General features: G+C 41.2%; 1 protein-coding gene and 1 long non-coding RNA gene across 7 annotated transcripts; both read left to right on the forward strand.

The window, feature by feature from the left end:
• The first annotated feature begins 153 nt into the window (after window positions 1-153).
• Window positions 154-19,772, forward strand: LOC110372536 (uncharacterized protein). Of its 6 annotated transcripts, none has more exons than XM_049839041.2 (14): window positions 154-326; window positions 786-972; window positions 5,498-5,668; window positions 11,950-12,046; window positions 13,055-13,222; window positions 13,629-13,738; window positions 14,008-14,229; window positions 14,776-14,958; window positions 15,263-15,438; window positions 15,647-15,850; window positions 16,151-16,408; window positions 16,861-17,061; window positions 17,290-18,552; window positions 19,542-19,772. In XM_049839041.2, the coding sequence occupies exons 2-14, from the start codon at window positions 901-903 to the stop codon at window positions 19,600-19,602; spliced, it is 3,186 nt and encodes a 1,061-aa protein (XP_049694998.2). In that variant the 5' UTR covers window positions 154-326; window positions 786-900; the 3' UTR covers window positions 19,603-19,772. The 6 variants fall into 6 exon arrangements, with proteins under 6 accessions (XP_049694998.2, XP_021184988.3, XP_049695000.2 ...); XM_021329313.3 differs by having other exon boundaries at window positions 16,151-16,375; XM_049839043.2 differs by having other exon boundaries at window positions 13,055-13,111.
• Window positions 5,707-7,350, forward strand: LOC126057053 (uncharacterized). Its single transcript, XR_007512414.2, has 3 exons — window positions 5,707-6,601; window positions 6,690-6,867; window positions 7,144-7,350. It is a non-coding gene; the product is annotated as an uncharacterized LOC126057053 (long non-coding RNA).
• Window positions 19,773-20,086: the final 314 nt, after the last annotated feature.

Genomic DNA, 20,086 nt, shown 5'->3' on the forward strand with positions numbered 1-20,086 from the left:
CCGCGCCGCGCCGCCGTCCGTGCAGTCCGCGACCGGTGCTCCCTGCCCGTAGCCCCGCGGTGTCGGCGCCGGGCCCGGGCGCCGCGCGCGCCTCGCCTCGCGCCCCGCGCGCGTTCCCGCCCGCGCCCGCTCCATGACGATACGTAGGTAACGTTGCCGACTACGAAAACAGTTGATATAAAATCCTTGCGGACTGTAGCTCAGCACGCCGCCGCGCGCCGCACTGTCCCTGCGACTCTCTGGACTCTACCTGTCGTATTCTCCCCGGTGTGCACGCGTAACCGACGGTCGTGTGTTGCGCAGCTGACTGCTCCGATGTTCTGTCGGTTAGTTACATATTTTTTCCTCACTTTAGGTTCCAACTTCTATATTAGAGCATTGGTAGAGGTTCAAACATCATGAGCACAAATATATTTCAAGTCGCTAGACAAGTTGTTAAGTTAGTGCTTAAGTAGCGGACCTTAGATGGGTGTTACATAATGAAATATCGGTCGATCTCGTCGAGCGAGCGCGCCACAGCCACTACGTTACGGCACAAGAAACTGTTACGGAACGCTGATTTTCTTCACGCTGATTCGCTGCCACTGTTTATACACGTTGTTCATATTTTTATAGGTTTTTATGTTTTAAAACATAAATGAAACTAGCTTTGTCCCCGCAAACTCAGTTTCATGTTGTTACAGTCACAAAAGGTTCAGGATCAAGTAGACATTATCGATTAAGTCTTAGACAGTTAAGATGTTAGTCATAGAGAATAGAGATACAGCTGCTTATTGTTCCCAAAGGCAGTCGAAGAGATGCACACAATGGAGACACACAGAGGTCGAGTTAGCGGTAATCAGTGTTAATTGAGCGGTACCAAGTCGCCCTGTCGGGTGTGAGCGATGTTCCAAAGTGTCCATGGGAAGAGACGTCCCTCTCGTCCGGCGCGTGTCGCTCTGCGGGATCGTTGGCACCCCTCCCAGATGCGAGGTACCTACCACATATTACTTACAACTGTGTGCAATTGTTCCTTTCTTCTCTCTACCATTATCTATGACACTCATCTGCTTAAGTGTTCGCTGTGTCTGATGAATGAATGTAACGAATAGGTACTTGCGACGTTTACTTATCATACAATCACTGGATGTTCGATGTGTAAAATATTCGGTCTCCACACTGTAGGTTTAAATGTCGCTCAATGGACTTTATGTAAATTGCTTCAGTATTTTGGTAACAGAAGTTAATGGGCGGTAGATAACCCCGTCCAGGCTTTAAACTTTTTGTTTATGTGTGCATTTAATGTGCTTTGTGTAATGCCAAGAATGTTTTTATTGATAGTTTACCGAAACCTTGTAGTCTCTACCTACCGAAGACGGAATGATTCACTAATTTTATAAAGATGGATTGTTGGCTGCTGAAATACTCAAATGCGTGCGTTGAGAATATAACCTATAGATTTGACTCAGTTCTGAATTCTGAATGAAAGACATCTATATATATAAATGATTTAAATCTACCTTTATTCGAAACGTTTCCAAGAGAAAAATCTTAAGAATTTCTCTGAAGCGAGTGCGAATCGGTAGTCAGATTTATTTTTCAAACATTCATTGCAATATACATATGCAGTTAAAAGAAAGTGTTTATTAGGATTATTTACGGTTTCCACAGCTACACGCCTGATTTACCCGTACGTAAACATTGTGTGAATAAACACGCCGGTGGCAGCCACCGGAGCCAGTGCCCACTAACGCAATCTATTTTGCAAATAACTAAACATTTTATTATCTGGTTAATAACATGCTCTTTTTACGAGTTTCGCTTAAGATTTCCGGTGATCAGCTACCAGAAACGTTTTTACTTCACGCCTGCTGGCGCCGTTTCGTTTTATGGTTTTCAAACACTATTAGGCACCTAATCCATTATAAGCGAGGGTTACATTTAATTATTTACTTGTAGGTACCTATTCCTTATACATTGCTGATAGTAATCGGGTTATTGTTACCTATTGGGAGTATCCGGAAAGACTGTTCACTAATTTCTCGAATTATTCTTAGATTAATCTTAAAGATCCCTTAGTATTTATATCCCAAAACTAAATCAATACAATTTCCAGCGATCGTCATAAAAGCATTCGCGGTATTAATTCTTGCATTAAGTACATCTTGATTTACGGACTTATCGGTAGTAAGTAAATAACCATTGAGGCGTGGTTGCTCTTTCACTTTCTTTTTCCACTCTACGTGATAAAGTAAAAAAATACATATACCGCCACATACATATACATATGCAGTAAAAATACATTACTTCAATAACAACTGCTTGTAAAAAGCATTGATGAATCTTTTGAAAGGAATTCTCAGATTTCTTAATTTTCGCGCCAGCTGCAAAACCAAAAGTATTTGTTTCTCTGAAAGTCTAGTTGTTCGGTTCCAAAAATTGGACCCCTTATGGACTCTCTTATGAAAAATTTTATTTTTTTTCATTTAGTCATTAATTTGAAATAACGATCAAAGTCACCATAAAGTTGTAAAATCCAAAACCTAAAGAAATTATGTTCCTAATTTTAAAATAAATACTTAATGCTGATAAAACTGCAATAATCTAGATCACGTTTGGTTCGCCTCCACGTGCATATCATTATGTGCTTACTAAGAACTAGGTACCCATTCTCCATGAAGAGTTGGTACCTACATAGATACACACAATGCCTGTAGTTCCTTAAAAGTCACAGCTATGAGTGCTAAGGATGACGCAACTCTTACGACTCCATATAAGACAGGCTAATGTTTAGCTTTACTACTTCCAAACCATATCCGAACAGTAGGTGATTGTGACACTCATAGAGATATCTTGGAATCCGTGATATTAATCATGTACTCAATATAGTAAACCGAGATATAGAAAAGAATAGATATTCAGAGGGGCAAAGTCTAAGGAGAAGAAAGTTTTTCCTTCAGTTTCCCTAACTTTCAAGAGTTTTTGCGTAATGATACTTACAAACGTGTAACATAATCTGTGTCATTCCTAATAAAACCTTCAGCTACTTAATAACAAATTGCAAATGATGCCTAGGTACTTATGTTGAGAACAAGATTATAAAGTTAAGACGTCCACCTATATGCTTAGCACGCATGAAGAAAAAATAACAAACAAGGCCTTGATTTCTAATGCAGTGTAAACGTCAGATGAAATCATGAAAACGTCGTGGAAAACTATAAGTAGATGCTGTAGTCATTATACATATGGGGTGCCTCTCGCGTACGACGTCGACCACTTATCTCACTTATCTTAAGGTGCTTAAGCCTCCCAAAATTCCCGTATGACTCTAAAATTTACGACTCGAGGAGAGATTTAACGGACGCAGCGTTATCTGTTTTATCAGAAGATATTGTGAGTCAGTCGGCGTCTGTCGGTTGCTAAACAATAGCGAGTTGTCGAAGAGCGCGAGTGGAGGCGCACTCAGCCGTCACAGATCTATATTTATGTCAATCGTTTAACTCGGCCGTGTATAAACATCAGTGCATGTTTACAACATGGCTGTGGTGCCGCGGATTTGTGGCCACGTGTGTTTAGATCCGATCAATGAGCTCTATCACGGTGACGCACGATGCGCCACATATTTATGATCTCAATTGTTGGATGAGGTTAGTGATATTTTTTTTGTTTATATTTCTATGAAAATTCAACGGGTTTCACTGTCAAGGATTCGCATATTTTGATTTGTACATTGATTCTGTAGTTTGTTTTTTTTTACCATTGGTCTTAATTTTGCAATTCGATAGGTTCCTTCGTGAATTTCATGAATGTTATATTGTCAAAATTTTGCTAAAACTGAAACGAATCTTGATTGGTGATACTGATAACGTTCATAATAAAACCATGCCGAAATAACTTTTCAGAAAAACAATCCAATGAGTTCCATAGACGAGTTTGTGAATTCTCCGGCATGGCTTGTCAAGGTACTTACATTATTTATTCATCTCGAAGATATCGAATAGCTAAGTATCGTTGGCTTCATAATCCGTGAGTACATAGGCGCTTAAGGTAGGTGCAGTATTTGTAAGAGAGCAACTCCGACTGATGAGTGATGAATGTCCACTTGCTTCGATTTAATGAAGAACCATCCGGGATGTTCTTTGATTGGCTAGAAGATGAGTCAAGCAATCAGCTTTGTTTGTGTTAAGAAATTGGTTAGAGGAGAAAATATACATTCCGATTTTCATTCCAATTTTGGTCATGTTTTGAGCAATGAAACTCTACATCATTTAATACCTGAAATGCCTTTATTTATATGAGTACTTCGTGACTTCAAATTATCCTTTTTAAGGAAAACAAAACAGTTACACAAAAACGGTTAAAAATAAGGAAACTCCTGTAAATCCGCACACACATCAAACTGTCAAGCGTCGAATAATTCAAGCGTTGAGTCATTTGCTTTATATCTGGCCACTAATGAGGCTGGATACAATTAGAACACTTGGAGCACGCAAACATGCCTCCATGTCCGTCAGCTAAGTTTAGACGATGTCGTAAACACGCACTTGACCATGGTTTATCATTTTTCCGCGTGTATGTAAGTACTAGGCACAAATCTAATTTGGTCACATACCGACATGCCGACATGTGTAGGTATGTGCCCACTGTTAAATAAACACTGGTTTAATTATAGGACTGAGGTATGAGAGGTAAAGGAATGCTGAAAAATATGAGCTCGGTAGGTACGTGCAGGTACATACAACTAGGATAAATTGGTGACGCTAGATTGGAGTTTTTTGCAGTTATTTATATGCTGTCGACAAGTAATTAAGTGTCGTTGTTAAAACAAATAACAAACGTTATTTATGGCAGTTGTATACTTACTATAGATGTTGCCTGCTGCTTTTCCCGCGACCTAGAAATTGTTGGAAAAATCCTGAATGCCTAATCCTGTTTAGACATAGTTCGATAATATTCATTCTACTTTGTCGTCGTAAAATGTTAGCAATGTATGTATGTTAATCACCACCATCACAATATGCACAGTAGTTAGACACACAAATAGACATAACCGCTGGAATATATTTTCTGACTTCAATGTTTAATAATGTTACCTGTGAACACCCTGTAGAGTGAGTACAGTTTATTGCGATGGATTATTATGATAATAACAATCAAGTGGCAGATTACCCACTAAGAAAGGAAAACATAATGTGTACACCCAAGGTTCCGATTAATTGCTTGTAATTCTACTAGTATCATCGTGATTAGCATGACAGTGCTGTAGTTACACGGTTGTACAACTGTAGCTGTGCTTAGTGGACGGACGAGCGCACGTTCATAATTAAATACGAGTGATCGATGCATTTATACATTTTAACGTGCTGATCTCATCAATCGAGTGGTTGGGCCGTGGCGGCCAGTGTCGTGCTGTCGGCCGCACGGAGAAAGCTAGTTTCATTTGGCTATGAGTGTTGAGTTTAGTGTGGTAGGTGAGTGATGTCGGTTGTCGGTCGAGTGTAACGTGCAGCGCCGGCAGGTGTCGGGGGCGCAGCGCGGGCGCGAGCGGCATGCGGCCCCGACGGCAGACGCCCATGGAGGTCGGCTAGCGGCGCGCGCGCACCCCCCGCGCCCGCTGTCCAAGCCCCGCCCCACCGAAGCCATGGATCTCGCTGACGTGCCTCGACACCGACCCCTTGCCTTCGATAAGGTCAGTATACCACCTTTACATTTACAATTTTTAATCATTTAAAGAATGTTATTTTTGCAATGGCCCATTTAATGTTTCACTCGCCAAATAACTTTCCGTAAATTCTTTAAACAACGTACGAGTACCATTCCGAATACACGAAAGTAATACCGAAATAACGGCAGTTACATATTATGTACGAAGTGAGTTACAACAGTCGTTACATTATGCAGCGCGGGGAAGGTAGGCAGTGCTTTACCCCGTTTTATTTTTAACACAATCGTCGCCGGGGCCGGGCGCCGGGCCTACTGCTGCTGCCTGAAAATCGATAGGGTTTGCTTCCGACGGAGCAGCTATGCGATTCTGTAACAAACACATCATCGATGCTAACAACGACGAGTTCACAGATGTCGCATCGTAGACATCGCTTTTAAAAACAACGTTGATGAAAACCGTATTCTCTTAGCTCAAAAGCTCGTCGACGATCTGCCGAACAACGATGACGGGTAGGATGTTTACAGTGTTGCCAAATTTCTTCTAAAGCAATTTAAAGTATAATCGAGAAAATCTCGACTAACGTTTTTTGGCGTTATTTCGACATTTTAAATCAATGTAAATGCATAATATGTATGTATAAAACACATTCTATTCGATAAGCAACGAATATTTAATTAATCATATCATTTTCGACATAGAAAATGATGACTCAAATCTTTGACATTTGTTATAATCTAGGTTATGTAGTATAATATATAGTCTGTGTCATTTCAAAACTTTTCAAAATCAAAACAAACATTTTGCTCATAACTGGATTATATCTTTATTTATCTAAATACGAGATTTCAAAGCTCCAAATGGCTTTAAGCGGTCAAGTGGACTTTAAAAAAAGTTGTACCCCTGACCAACGGCATTCTACTTGTCCTGTGTTTTAGTTTGGTTCCAAAACTTTCGAAGGTAAGTACACAGTACGTAACATTTACATTTTAATATACAATACAGTCTTTGTGAACTACGTCTATTAACTAAAATATTTATCTTTTAGTGTCTCGCAACGCACTGCCTTCGTTGAGTCAGCTGGAAGAGCTAGTAAGCTTTTTGGAAAGCAAACCATGTTTGATTATGATGGGCCATGATCGTACTGCAATGCGAGCAGTCATCAGGCACGATCCGAAAACAAGTGACGTAGTGGGTGTATGAAAATATTGGAGCAGTGGTGTAAGGTTAGTAATCAATAATCATTTATGAACCTATATAGTGTGTGTTTACTGTTGCATTGAATCATGGTAAGTATAGTAGGTACTCTTTTACATTGTGTTTTGTATGTATTAGGTACTAAATCAGTATTTACAGCAGGCATATACAATGATTTTACTCTATCCTTCAAATTCAATCATAAAGGCATTTGAAATTGCAACTGAAAGTTAAACCACACCAAGCAAATAGTTGTTTTATTTATTTTATATATTATTATCATATAATTTTTGCTTGTGTTGCAGCACTAGAAGGACAAAAGGGAGCAGTTCAGAGGAAGTCCAGTTCTATAGCAGCTGCGAGGCAACATGAAGAATTTGTCAGAACTCGGTGTAATTGAGTTAACAATACATTCCATTATGCGAGGAGAATGTTTTGGAATCTGAATTTAGATAAATAAATCCATGTTCATTATAAAATACAAAATAATAAAAAGACATGTTGAATTAAAATATTGTTTTATTAATTAATGATTACAGAAAAGTTAAGTATTTTTATAAAAATTACTTCGATACCTGCACACTATTGTGTAATGTTAAAAATGTTTATATTACTATTTAACATACACAGGTAAAATACATATGTATTGTTAGAAGGTGTCACACATATTATTGTTTATTAAATAACTTCTAGCATGACGTCCACTGTCCAAGTCACTGCTAGAGTCCGGCTTGCTTGTTAACCGAGTCACATTGCTTCTTACCTCGTACTTATGAATAATATCTGGATGGTTGATGGCATCTACTGTATATTGTTGAGTCCTTGAGGCAGATGCCTGTGAGACATTGTTCTTGCAATGTCACATAGCATTATTTGGTACATAAATCCCACTAACCAAAAAATTTACAGTACATACAGGTACATAAGGTTGATGGACAGTAAGTTTTAGGCACCTATCCACTGTACTGCAAGATGATTTATATTATATTGATTAAGTGTAATATATTGGTGTGGTTGCTAATTCCTCCTTAACGATTCGCCTTAGTTAGGAAAGGAGAAATCTTTCAACTGTCTTATCTGTTCTTCAGTCAACCTTAATATAGTTTCTATCAGAAGTTAGTAAATCCATAATACGTATCACGGAGGCCTGACTTCTTATTTATTTAATGATCTTGATGTTTAGTTTCTTCCAACAAAAAAAATCATACAGGAAAGGCGAACTGCCATCTAAAACATTAAAATAGACGTAAACGTTTCAGGAATTAAAGTAAGATAGACAAAACATCATAAAAACATATTTTCACATTGCATTTTATTAAATAACTTGTTTTACTTACATTTATACGCCTTCATCCAAGAAAACATCCACAATTTACAAGCTTTTCGGTTTGACAGATAAAATCGAGGGCGAAGGCGAGGTTGTCGTTGCAGGCGAGGATGTTTCGTGTTGCTGAATACCGTTTTTCATACATTTGGCACCAAATGTTAGTTCTATGTCACGCCGTCAACATCGTTGAGGCGCTAGGATCGCGCTATTTTAACTAATGAATACCGCCGACTGTTCATCTGATGTTACAACGATGATTTCTTGGTTGTAAAGATGTTTTTCCTTTGTGAATCGCACCCCAGGTCGTGGCTCAGAGCGCTCGCTACACGATACGTTTTATAAGATAACGGATGGTAGCCCTGACGGGCAAGATAAGCGTTCATAATTATGAAACTAATACTACTACTAGTAAATCATAGTGTAGACAGAGATACATTACATACAATGAGCAGTATAATAGCCAGGCACAAGTAGGAAGTCTTAAATGCACACTATTTAGAACTCTATTAACAGAAATACTTTCAATTTGATCAACAAAGCAATAGCATCAAAGTGCGAACGTACAATATTTACAAACACTTATGCTTTAAGCACTTTCGGCGATACACAGATGAACGGTTTATATCCTCTCGCAGTGGAAAACATAACGATATCACGGAAAATTCAGCTAAAATAAATCTATAAATAGGGAATAATTGCAGCGCTGAGGACTGAAACCGTTTTATTGGCAGCAAATGGAGTGACTTACGCGTGAAATAAACCAATTGTATTTTAACAAACAAACTGTGAATGTTCCACGGCAACAATAGTAATTATTGGTGGTAATGACATTGATGTACTTGCGTACTAAGTACGTGAACAGGCGATTGTACAGGAGGCTCACGCGCCATTACTCTTTGTCACGGCGCGGGACGCCCCCAACAATACGGGGTTAAATAATAAACAACGGCTTGATTCCAAGAATCACATTATTCGTCGCTAGTATGGTTTCCCCGAAGTTTAATGTTAAAGCCTCAACTCCTGGTAACCCTACTGTTTGCAGTGTTTCTAATGAGCAATAATAATGTTGTTTTATTTACATACGAGTCTGTATAAATATTTATCTGTTTACTACTACACTAGGATTATAACATGTAAGTAGGTTCTTACGACTCAAAAATAATCGTGTGTCATCGTCATGATGCGTAGTTCGGCCACATAATACGGTTGTGCAAAAATATTTTAATATGCTATTGTGTTAGGACCTTACCTTTTGGAGCGCGTTGGTTTTTATTAGGGATTTTGTTCTATAACGTGAAAATATTTTATTAATTGAACAAGACTCAGCGAAAATGCAAAAAGGCTGGGGCCGCCCTCATCCCGCCCGCCCACGCGCCGCGCGCCCTGCGCTCCCTAACCCTTAATGCATTAGCGTGAAAGTGCTTTATTTTTATGTCACTCGCTCTGCTCTTAATATAAAATATTAAATTCTTGTAGTAATTTTTACACATAGAAGAGAAAACATATAGGTGGTCATTTAGAAAATGATTCGATTTAATTGTACTCTACGTTTACATACACAAGTTGTTTATTTACATGTCCTTTATGCTGAAGTTTATAACAGCATCAAGAATGCAGTCTAACTACAATACAGTTTCAGTAGACGAAACGTTTTCTATTTGTTAGCGAGCTTCCTACCTACATCACACGTCCCAAAAACAATCTGTAGGTGTAATGAATCGAACGTAAACCCGTGGCGAAGGTGGCCGAGATGCTGACGAAGACGCTCGGGTTCGCGAGATGTGACCCCCTCCCCCGGGCCCTGCCCTGTGGGCCCGCGCCGTACCTCCTCGGCGCCGGGGAATCGATCGCGCCCGTGACGTCACCGACTTAGCCTTCCAGCTCCCATCTTCGAGGACGAACGGACAAATCAAAGTCCACCCGTCACCGCTCCATAGCAAATATTTTGTCAACTGATTGCCTGTGTCTTTCGACGAGATCATCTCTATCGAACAAACATAATATTCTATTTATTAGGTACTGACAGGGCAGATATTTAATTATTTACTTTCGATGGACGTTTCTTGATGCTGATTTGTCAGTAAAAATATTGTTGATATGCCCTAATAAACATTCTTGGTTGTTGAAATATTTACTGTGTTCCAATTCGTGCATACGCATATAGGTACGTAAGATTTTACATATGCACACATTCGTAAGAATAGAAATTTTGAATAGTCGAAGTGTTTTGCACATTTAACTAAGAAAGAATGAAAAGTATTTTCTATTTTTCTTATAATTTTTTTATTATTTTCAGTTTAAAGCGTTGACGATTTTGGCTAAGTAAATTTCATTTGCCGTCCGAGATTTGGTTTCTTAAATTTTAATCAATTTTTATACCATCACAAATCATCATAATATATTTTCATAAAATTGTGATAGGTATGTCTACGCGGATATTACACCTTCAGAAAAAACTTCAGGCACGATGTATCCAAATTGTTCGGTCACGAATATGTCCAAAATAGTCCGTGACGAGAAAAATGTTAATTAAAGGTACGATCAGCATCCAAACATGCAAAATTTTCTTAGTTTTACTGGACCAAAAATATATAAAACTTATTTAAACCGTTATAATTTATTTCTAGATCTTAGATCTAAACTACATATTCCGGATAGTCCATCGCCAATTTTATCAATCAAAAATAAAATACCAGCGCTGACCAACTTATTTAGCTGACCGTATCTAAACTTGGCTATTTTAACCGTTAACGGCGGCTTCGTGTCATATCTCTTGCATCGTGAAATTGTGTGGATATAAAATCAATCTCGGTGGGCAATAAGCGCCCTCGATCGTATTAAATTGAGTTAAGCGTGGCTGCATTGGCTTTGTCCCCGACGGAGGCGGCCCTCGCAGCCTCGAGGGGCTCTCGGTACCTCTCGTCACGGCAGGGTCAGCCACTCGCGCCGTGGACAGCCCTCAGCGCCCCTACACACCAGCTCAAGTGCACGTTGACCTAAAAGGACGCGAATGACGTCATCAACGATGCTTTAAATCTTGTTACAGATTTAGCTTTCGCTGCATATTCCATTTTATAAGCAGCGAAACTCCAGCTTCTCTTTTCTTTTTCTATCTTACTTATTTATTAGATTTTATCTTTATAAACTTTCCTATCTATTAACTAATATGTGATTAGTTAATAGATAGGAAAGTTTGTAGTCAATGCTAATCAGATAAATACCTCTATATTAAAATTATCGATATAGCTCCAACTGTTCTTAAGCAACACTGTCAGAATAAATCATATTGTGGCTATAAGTTTTGACTTTATGATGACGCGCTTTCCTGATGCCCAAAAATGATTTTAGAGAGTTGATGCATGCAAAATCATAAATATAAGTTTACCACAGACTCGTGCCCCGAAAGAGAATAATTAAGAACTAATTTTTTACATTTCCCTGAAAATTTTATTTAGCTTGTCTTACGTAGGAAAGTTCTGTTACAAAAATCGTATTGATTGAATTGGTTATAAATATTCAATCATTAGTCAGAAATATGTAAACGGGTGATCTGATTAGCGGTACTTTAATTCAATTAAACGTGCAAAACATATTATTCGTTCAATGAACCGATTTATATTTTTGGAAATCAAATAAGTATAAACACTACAGAGCTTGAGTATAAACATAGATCTAAAATGTTTTTGATTTAATTTTTATAATTTAAGATACTGTGTAAGCTACTACTTAGATACACAATTTTTTCAGGAATCTCAGGAAATAATGTAACATTTGGTAATTTCAGATGGAAAGCTTAATAAAAGAAATGCAAGATCCAGAATCGGGGGTACCTGTTCGGTGTCAAAAACTTTTTCTCAGCATTATACCTTCTGCTTTTATGGGTAAGATTTTATTTCTATGTAGAGTTTGGTTATCTGTGTATGTATACTAGATTGAGAGAAGCGATTTGAAAAATTCTTACACTGTTGGAAAGCTATATGCATTCTTCCCGAGCAATATATAGCATAGGCTATTTTTCCCCACAGGACCTAGGTGAAACCGCGGGAAAACGGCTAGTAAGTCCATTAAAATTGATGGATATATTATGTACCTATGGGAATACTGTGTTTTGGTTATCAAACGGTCCAAAAATATATTTTTCGGAGACAATGACTTCTAGTGAGCAGAGGAGCACCTTTCCTAGTTAGGATCATAAAAATCCTTCTGTAATTGAATTAATGTCGTTCATCTGCACATGCATCTGTCCTAGATGATGCGTCACGATCAATTTAAACTATTAAATGATTGACCTCTTAAACTTCCAATAATGACCAAGCAATTATTATTACTCTCAAACACGCTTCTCTAATGGAACATTATCATCACCTGGCTAGCCTTACCCCAACTACATTCCCGTCGGCTTCCAGTCTGACCATACCTATAACCTCCTCAATCCGCAGTTCTTCGGGCAACCCAATACCTTAGGTAAGACTGGTTGTCAGACTGACTGGCTTCTGACTACCCGTAACGACTGCCAAAGATGTTCAATGACAGCCGGCTCCTTCAGTTTATTGTGCCCTCCGAAACACGGTCATTGGTGCCCAAAGATACTTATACTTAGAAAGTACGTACAAACTTGAATGGAACTACGAATTTTGCTGACACAGGATGTGTTCAAAGAAGTAATTTTAATAGAAAATCATATTTCTAGCGTTTACCTGAGGTTGAACACTACACGAACACTTATTCAGCTCTCTGATTCTACATTTTCACCTCGTTTTCGACTCGGAAAGCTGAAAGACTTTGGACGCCACTCCAAAAAAAAAAAAGTTTTCTGTCCTATTTCATGGGTTTTTAACCGACTTTCCAGCAAGGCGGAGGTTTCTATTTAGATGTTTTGTTGGTTTCAGGTTATGATCTTATCGAGTGGTTAATGGATCGGTTTAATCTAGAAGAGTCAAGTAATGGTGAGTGTACGATTACCGGTACAGGGCCATGGCCGATGACCCGTCGTCGCATACCAGTAGAGAGTAGCTCTAATAACGAGAAGCTCAAATCTGTCCCAATGTGGTTGATATGTATGATTTTCAAATATTTCATTCGCATGTCGGTGTTTTCTTATACCTATCCCTTCACGTCGCTTTAAAGCTGCTCACTAGTCGGCCGCGGAGGTGTCATTACGGCGCTACTGGTTAAGAAAACATACCCAGTGTAGACGTAGCTTGAATGTGCTTCCATTATAATATACAAAGCTATACTTATATACCCTATATGTACTCTATATTAGAGGTCATTAGACTGTCGAAGCTTGGTAATGTTTTCGTATCGACCAGCCGTACAAACAACTCCGCCGACTTACCAGGGAGCGCTTTAACTATATATCATGGCTGTTAAATCAAAAGCCTTAGATGTGCAATGCAATGAATGAAGTACTTCATCAATTTTCAATTAATTACTAATTATACCTTTATAATACAATTTCAGTCGAAGCAATAAATTTAGGCAATCTACTCTGCCAGTATGGTTACTTCTTTCCTGTGAACGATTTGAAAAACCTTATATTAAAGGATGATTCTTCTCTTTATAGATTTCAAGTGAGTATTAAAATTAACTTATTTTGATTTAAAAATAATAAAGGCTACGGCTGTATATGTGCGTCACGCCTGACTAAGAGAAACTTAATAAAAAGAGACATCATATTATGTATGAATGTATGATCAGCCCAACATGCTCAGATTCAGACGGTGTCTTAATACAAAGCCGGCAAAAATTGTAGGAGCAGTTTTAACAAAGCAAGTTTAATGAAATGCCCATAAAATATATAATATTTTATCACCAGTAAAATTTGTTTTTATTTTTTTAGAGTCCTTATTATTGGCCATGGCAAGCGCCTCGCGTGGCCGGCAGCTCGAGTGCTCCGACGCTGGGGCCCGACAATGTCGAGTACGCCATCTATCTGGTGAAGCGGACACTGCGCAACAAGCAGAGACATGGCCTCGAAGAGTACGAGCAAGAAGCGCTTGCAAACCTCAAAAAGAACCTCGCAGCCAAATGGGATTTTATTACAATGCAAGCGGAGGAACAGGTGACGGTTCTTCTTTATTTGCTTGCAATATCTCCCGTTTTAAATACTTTTCAGACATTTTACTATAAGGCATGAAACGCTACAAAGTTCCCTATAAGGAGGAAAAACATTTTTCAAAGATCCGTCATATAAAGAGGTGTCCTTGATATAAAGGAACCTTACCAGGTATACTATTAAGGAAGCCTAAGTTGTCATCAACAAATGGACTGTAACGTGACGAAATACGGCGTAAGTTATATATCGCAGCTTGAATATTAAGTGCGCTTAATTTGTAGCGTTTTGCTACCTGGACTGTACCAAATTGTAGTCTATAGACTGAATCGGTTTGCTAACGCTTTCTCTAGCTAGAAAGAATATCGCCAGCAATACCTATTAGCATAATGATTTTAGAGAACCACCGTAACTCCAGCAAGCACCTTGCATACTCTGATATTCTTTATCTGCCAACCCTTGTAGTGCAATGAGGACCAGTTTAATCATAAACAAATTTTGATGAGCTTAAGAATTAAACGGGGGTTTTTCTAGATAATAATTTGGTCGTCGCAGGTCCGGTTAGCAAAGGAGAGGAAGAAAGGCGACAAGATAGTGAGCGACAGCCAGGAGCGTGCATACTGGCGCGTGGCTCGGCCGCCGCCCGGCGTCAACAGCGCTCTGGAGCCCTGCCCCGTGCCTGTGCGGGCCCGCCATCTGCGCGGGAAGAAGCGCTCCATGCACCAGGTCATGCGAGAGGTATGAACTCGCCTTTGTTAACAGTAGATCTTTTAGTAGCCGTCTTTCGCTAGGACATAAACTACCTTATTGTAAGATGTGGTCTTTAAAAATAACGGCTTTAGTGCTAGGTACAAACCACCGTCTCGAATAAGGTTCTAATCCTAGTACTAAGCCCGGTACTTTTAAAGAGCACGTTTTATACTAAGGTGGTATATGTCCAACTTAGATTCCGCTGTAAAGTAGACGTCTTACTTCTATTAGCATCCACACTATCAGTATTTAGACATAACTAAAAATCTTCTTATTAACTTTCTACTTCTAGATTGAGCAACTAAAAGCGTGTCTGGACCGTACGAGAGTGAAGACTTCAATTGCCCTTGATGCCCTCGTGGCGTACTCGGAGACCTTCACTCCCTACGATCCCTGGCTCACCCAGCCGCAGCCCTCCAACCCTTGGGTCAGCGACGACACCCTATTCTGGCAACTTAACAGCCCTCTGTGAGTTCAGTACTACTCCTCTACAAGTAGACACTACCTACCTTACTGCCTGACTTCTTTAGATTTCAGTATGCTATCTTAAAGTTGTTTTTTTTTATTACAATTATGGACTAAAACTAAATCTGTCTTCCTAGAGAAACTGAAATCTGGATGAGACATTTAATTCTCAGTGGCAAATTTTAGAAGGTACTTTGTTTTTTGGTATCAGTGTGGAGGTGCCAAATGAGAGGCGGGTGCAGCGCTGGGCGGTTTCCATCGACGAGCTGGTGTCGGACCCCACGGGGCTGCAGGAGTTCACCAGCTTCCTGCGCAAGGAGTACTCGCACGAGAACATCAGGTTCTGGCTGGCGGTCATGGACCTGCGACGGAGCAGCACCAAGCAGATTCCTAAGAAGCTTGAAGATATCTATGAGTACGTTATTACCGTTTTTGCAGAGGTTAAAAGATAGCTGAATAGGGTAGTTAGTTGACTATTGTTAAAATATTTTGAATTCGCCAAAAATAAGTGCTTTATAAAGCGCTTAGGCTTTTCATTTACTGGCGTCACTGTGAGGTTGCGCAAGTTCAAAAGAGACCGCAAAATATCCTCACCAAGACTTGAGGTCTCTCTTCAACAAATAAAATGAAATATAAAAAATGCTAGGTATTGAAAAAACTTTGAAGAGTCCTTTTGTTTTCCAAAACCAATGCCTGTATTTTACCGTCTGCTCAGAGAGTTCCTAAAGCCGGGCGCGCCGTGCGAGATCAACATCGACGGCGCGACAGCCGAGCGCGTGACGGAGGGGCTGCGCAGCGGCTCGCGCTACGCTCTCGACCACGCCGCCGACCACGTGTACGGCCTGCTGCTCAAGAAGGACTGCTACCCGCGCTTCGTGCGCTCCGACCACTTCCAGCGCCTGCTCAACGACGGCCGCAATGTCCACCACAAGAAGGCTAAGTTAGTTGGACTTGTTACAGACGAGGTCCAAAAGTGAGCACTACTTGTACTTACCGTATTAAATGTATGTACACCCTTTAGGCACAGCATGCACTTATGGACGTCCAGTAAAAGTGCTTTTGATACAATTGGCCCTTAAATGTTTTATAAAAATTATTAATCCGAATTGGATGATTTGTTTTCTATTGGCTTTCTGATTGGTTGAGGTTTGTATAACAGTTCTCATCAAGAAGCTCTGCTTTTCCGAAGTTGGCTCGATGACCGAACCACAGTCAAAATGTATGAAGAGAAAAGCACACAAGTGGTCAACATCGGAGAAGCAAAGTTATATGACAGGAACTGTATCAAAATTACTAAATTAGTAAATGTAAAGCAAATATTGTTTCCCATGCGTAGCTTTGAGAGTAGTTAGTTATATATGCATATATATGTATCAAGCAGTGATTTTAGCAGGGAATGTAGTAATGTTCTTTTTTTATGTACAGATTTTTCAACTTCGGCGGTCAAGTGAAGAAGAAGACGGCGTCGAGCGGCGCGGCGCTGTCTCGGCGTCGCGGCTCGGACCGCTCGCTGTCGGGCTCGGCGCACGAGCTGGCGGTCTGCGCAGCACAGCCGCCGCGCCCGCCAGACCATGCGCCCAGCCACTCGCACTCGCAGTCCAACCTCTGCGACATCAACGCCTTCCGGTAATAACAAAACCAATATATACCGTGGAATACCAATAGTAAATTATAGCCAAGATCCACTATTGAACGAAACATGGAGTGAAACTCGATGTGTCAAGATGGTTATACAAAGGATCTACCGTTTACACATTTGATATGTAAAAAGAGCTAGCCAAAAAGTTTGTTGCTGGAATTTTTCAAAAATAAATCAATCATAGCTAAAATAAAATAAAATCATACATATTACAGAGATCCCCTGGACGACGACACTGCCGACGTGCTGCCGTGGGAGTGTTCGTCGCGAGAGGTGGTGTACGGCGGCGCGCACCGGCGGCGGCAGGACTCCACCGCCGACTCGGGCAGCTCGTCCTCCGACGTGAGCGCCAGCGTGACGGGCGAGCGGCGCCGCCTGCCGCAGCAGAGCACGCTGGACGGCGGCCTGCGCGGCGCGCCGCCCCCGCTGCGCCGCCTGTCGGCCGTGGAGCCGCGCCACCTGGCGCCGCTCGCGTCCCCGCCGCACTCGCCGCGCCCGCCGCGCCCGCCGCCCGCGCCCGCGCCGCTCGCGCACGCGCCGCACCCCACGCCCACCATCAGCGTCAGCTCCGCGCCCGACGACGACGAGCGCACCGCCTCGCCCGACGAGCCGCGCTCCGTGGCGCACTCCGACGAGCCCTCCTCCGTGTTCGCGTCCGCCGACGCCACGCCCACCGAGCCCGCGCGGCCCGTCTTCAAGATCGCCGAGGAGTGCGCCCCCGCCGGCGACGCGCTGCAGCCGCCCCCAGACCCAGGTTGTGATAGTTCGCGAGGGGAGGCGCCGCACGACGCGAGGATCCGATCCGTGTTGGAGTCGGGCGTCTGTGCACCTTCGGTGGAATCCTACGATGACTCGTCCGCTTCCGGCGCCGTGTCCGACTCGAGGGATTCCGATCGAACGAGATCGTCCGAAGATGACGTCGTGTCTGTACAACGAGTGCTGTCCCGGGAATCTTCAACGATTAAGGAAAACAGTCCGGCCTCAAGTAAAGATACGAGTAGTAAAATCGGCGATCTTCCGAGGAATGCGTCGGAGTGTGAGGACGCCGGCACGAGTGCTAGTGGCGAGAAGCCGCCGAGCGAGGTGCCGGCTCCCGATCAGGCGGGCCCTGGTGCGGAACTGGCGCCGGTCCGACCTGCCTCCGACCCAGAGCCGGCGCCGTGCCGAGCTGGGTCCGGCCCGGAGCCGCCGTCGAGCCGGACCGGGTCCGGTCCGGAGCCGGCGCCGCGGCCGCCGGTGGCGCCGCTCGCCGTCTGCGAGGACATCGGGGTCGACGACGATAGCGTAGACAAAGTGCCTTCGGCGCCACTGCAAAGGGTCTCGGGAGATTCCAGGGCGGCGTCTGACGACGCGACGAGAAATATTGCTCATACAGACGAACTGACGTCGGTCTCACAAACCAATATTGTTAAGCGTGATAATAAAAGCGGCATCGGTGAGCGTAAGCAGCGGAACGACATATGTCCATGGGAGGACGAGTAAGTACTCGAGCATTCAGTTAGTGCATCGTATGTTGCGGTAGTGTGTGTGGATGTTGTTCCGTTTGATCACTAGTAGTGCCCTCGGTCATAGATGCATTGGATGGACAGTGTAGCCACACCGCGTGTCGTGTGCCGCGTCGGCAGTAGGCGTAGTGCGTGATGTGTCGAGACATGCTTCAGCATCACGTAGATGAGCATGACAATGTTTGCTAAGTTGAAGAACTTTCGTTCTCGTAGTGAAATTATTTCCAAAGTTTAATAGAGTTATGTTACTGTATCTAACTATAATTTTATTCGCTTTATTTTTGTTATTTTTATTTACTTTGAACTTTATTTGTATATAGTGAAAAGTATGTAGATAAAAATTTAATTAAATATTTTTTTATGTACACTATGATTTCAGTTTGTCTTATTTTTATAGTAGCACGCACAAATTCTTTTATCGTAATTTTTTTGTAGGTAGTGCTATATATAATTTATTTATCACAACAACATGACTTACTGGAAAGGGGAAAATCAAATATTGAAGAAAAGCTAGAAACAAACTACTTTTATTATTGTACCTAGTAGGTACACACAATCGCACTCAAAATCATTTTTGCAGTAAGCAAAAAGTATTTTATGTAATTTACCTATAGAAATTAATATCATACCGAGTAAATTACTTAGGGTGGATTGCAGTATACCTGAACCATATCCAGCCATAACTGATCAATGGGCGACAATTTGACGGCTGATTATGGTTTTTGTTACCGTTACAGTCAAGTGGTGTAACACCACCCTTAAGTTTGATTTTCGCGATCTTTTCCCAGATTTTCCGTTTCACGTTTGTTTTTAAATTCAATCTCATGATTTACAATTTATGGGGGCAAATAAACCAGCCAACTGTGCTCTGGGTAATTCATCATCATTGAGATCTTCCCTTCTGCCCAATGATCTCTCCGGTAGGCGCAGCGTGTTAACGTAATTCTTCTTTTCTTTTTCAGAAGTTCCTGCGAGAGTGATGCTCCATTTGTTAAAACTTACGCAACGCTCGGTTATTTATAATTTTTGTAGGCGAATATCAACAATATTTTACGATGTCAGGGTTATAGAAAGAAAATAATATTTAATTTTTTATCTTAGACCCTATGTTTTAATTATCACAGACAGAGATAGGCATTATTATGTAATTATATGAATATTTTAAAGTAAATGATCGTTAATTATTAGTAAAAGTAACTGGGTTTTATTTGATATCACTATGTTTTAATACTGAGGTAGGTATTTGAGGACCTGGCACCGAAAACTTTAATGTGATTAAATTAAACGAAATTGGATAAAGAAAAAGTAACAATTGGGTGGTTAATTTTGGTTCAACGTTCGGGATTCCGTCGCAGCCATCACCGCTGAGCCTCAACAAGTCCGTCGACAGTGGCGCCCTCTGGGACTTCGCTAGAGACAGCTTATCCACACAATATCAACGACACATCAGCAACTCAGACAATATCATCCGCCTTCGCTTAGCTGCACAACAAAGTAGAAATATAAA

Source organism: Helicoverpa armigera, chromosome 9 (genome assembly GCF_030705265.1).
Source record: "Helicoverpa armigera isolate CAAS_96S chromosome 9, ASM3070526v1, whole genome shotgun sequence".
NCBI classification, from domain to species: Eukaryota; Metazoa; Arthropoda; class Insecta; order Lepidoptera; family Noctuidae; genus Helicoverpa; species Helicoverpa armigera.

Bases quoted from the DNA above. Each gene is read 5' to 3' on its own strand.
- LOC110372536 (XM_049839041.2), top strand. From the start codon at position 901: ATGGGAAGAGACGTCCCTCTCGTCCGGCGCGTGTCGCTCTGCGGGATC. The intron at 14,959-15,262 runs GTATGAACTCGC...TTCTACTTCTAG, and splicing joins TGCACCAGGTCATGCGAGAG to ATTGAGCAACTAAAAGCGTG. The intron at 16,409-16,860 runs GTGAGCACTACT...TTTTATGTACAG, and splicing joins GTTACAGACGAGGTCCAAAA to ATTTTTCAACTTCGGCGGTC.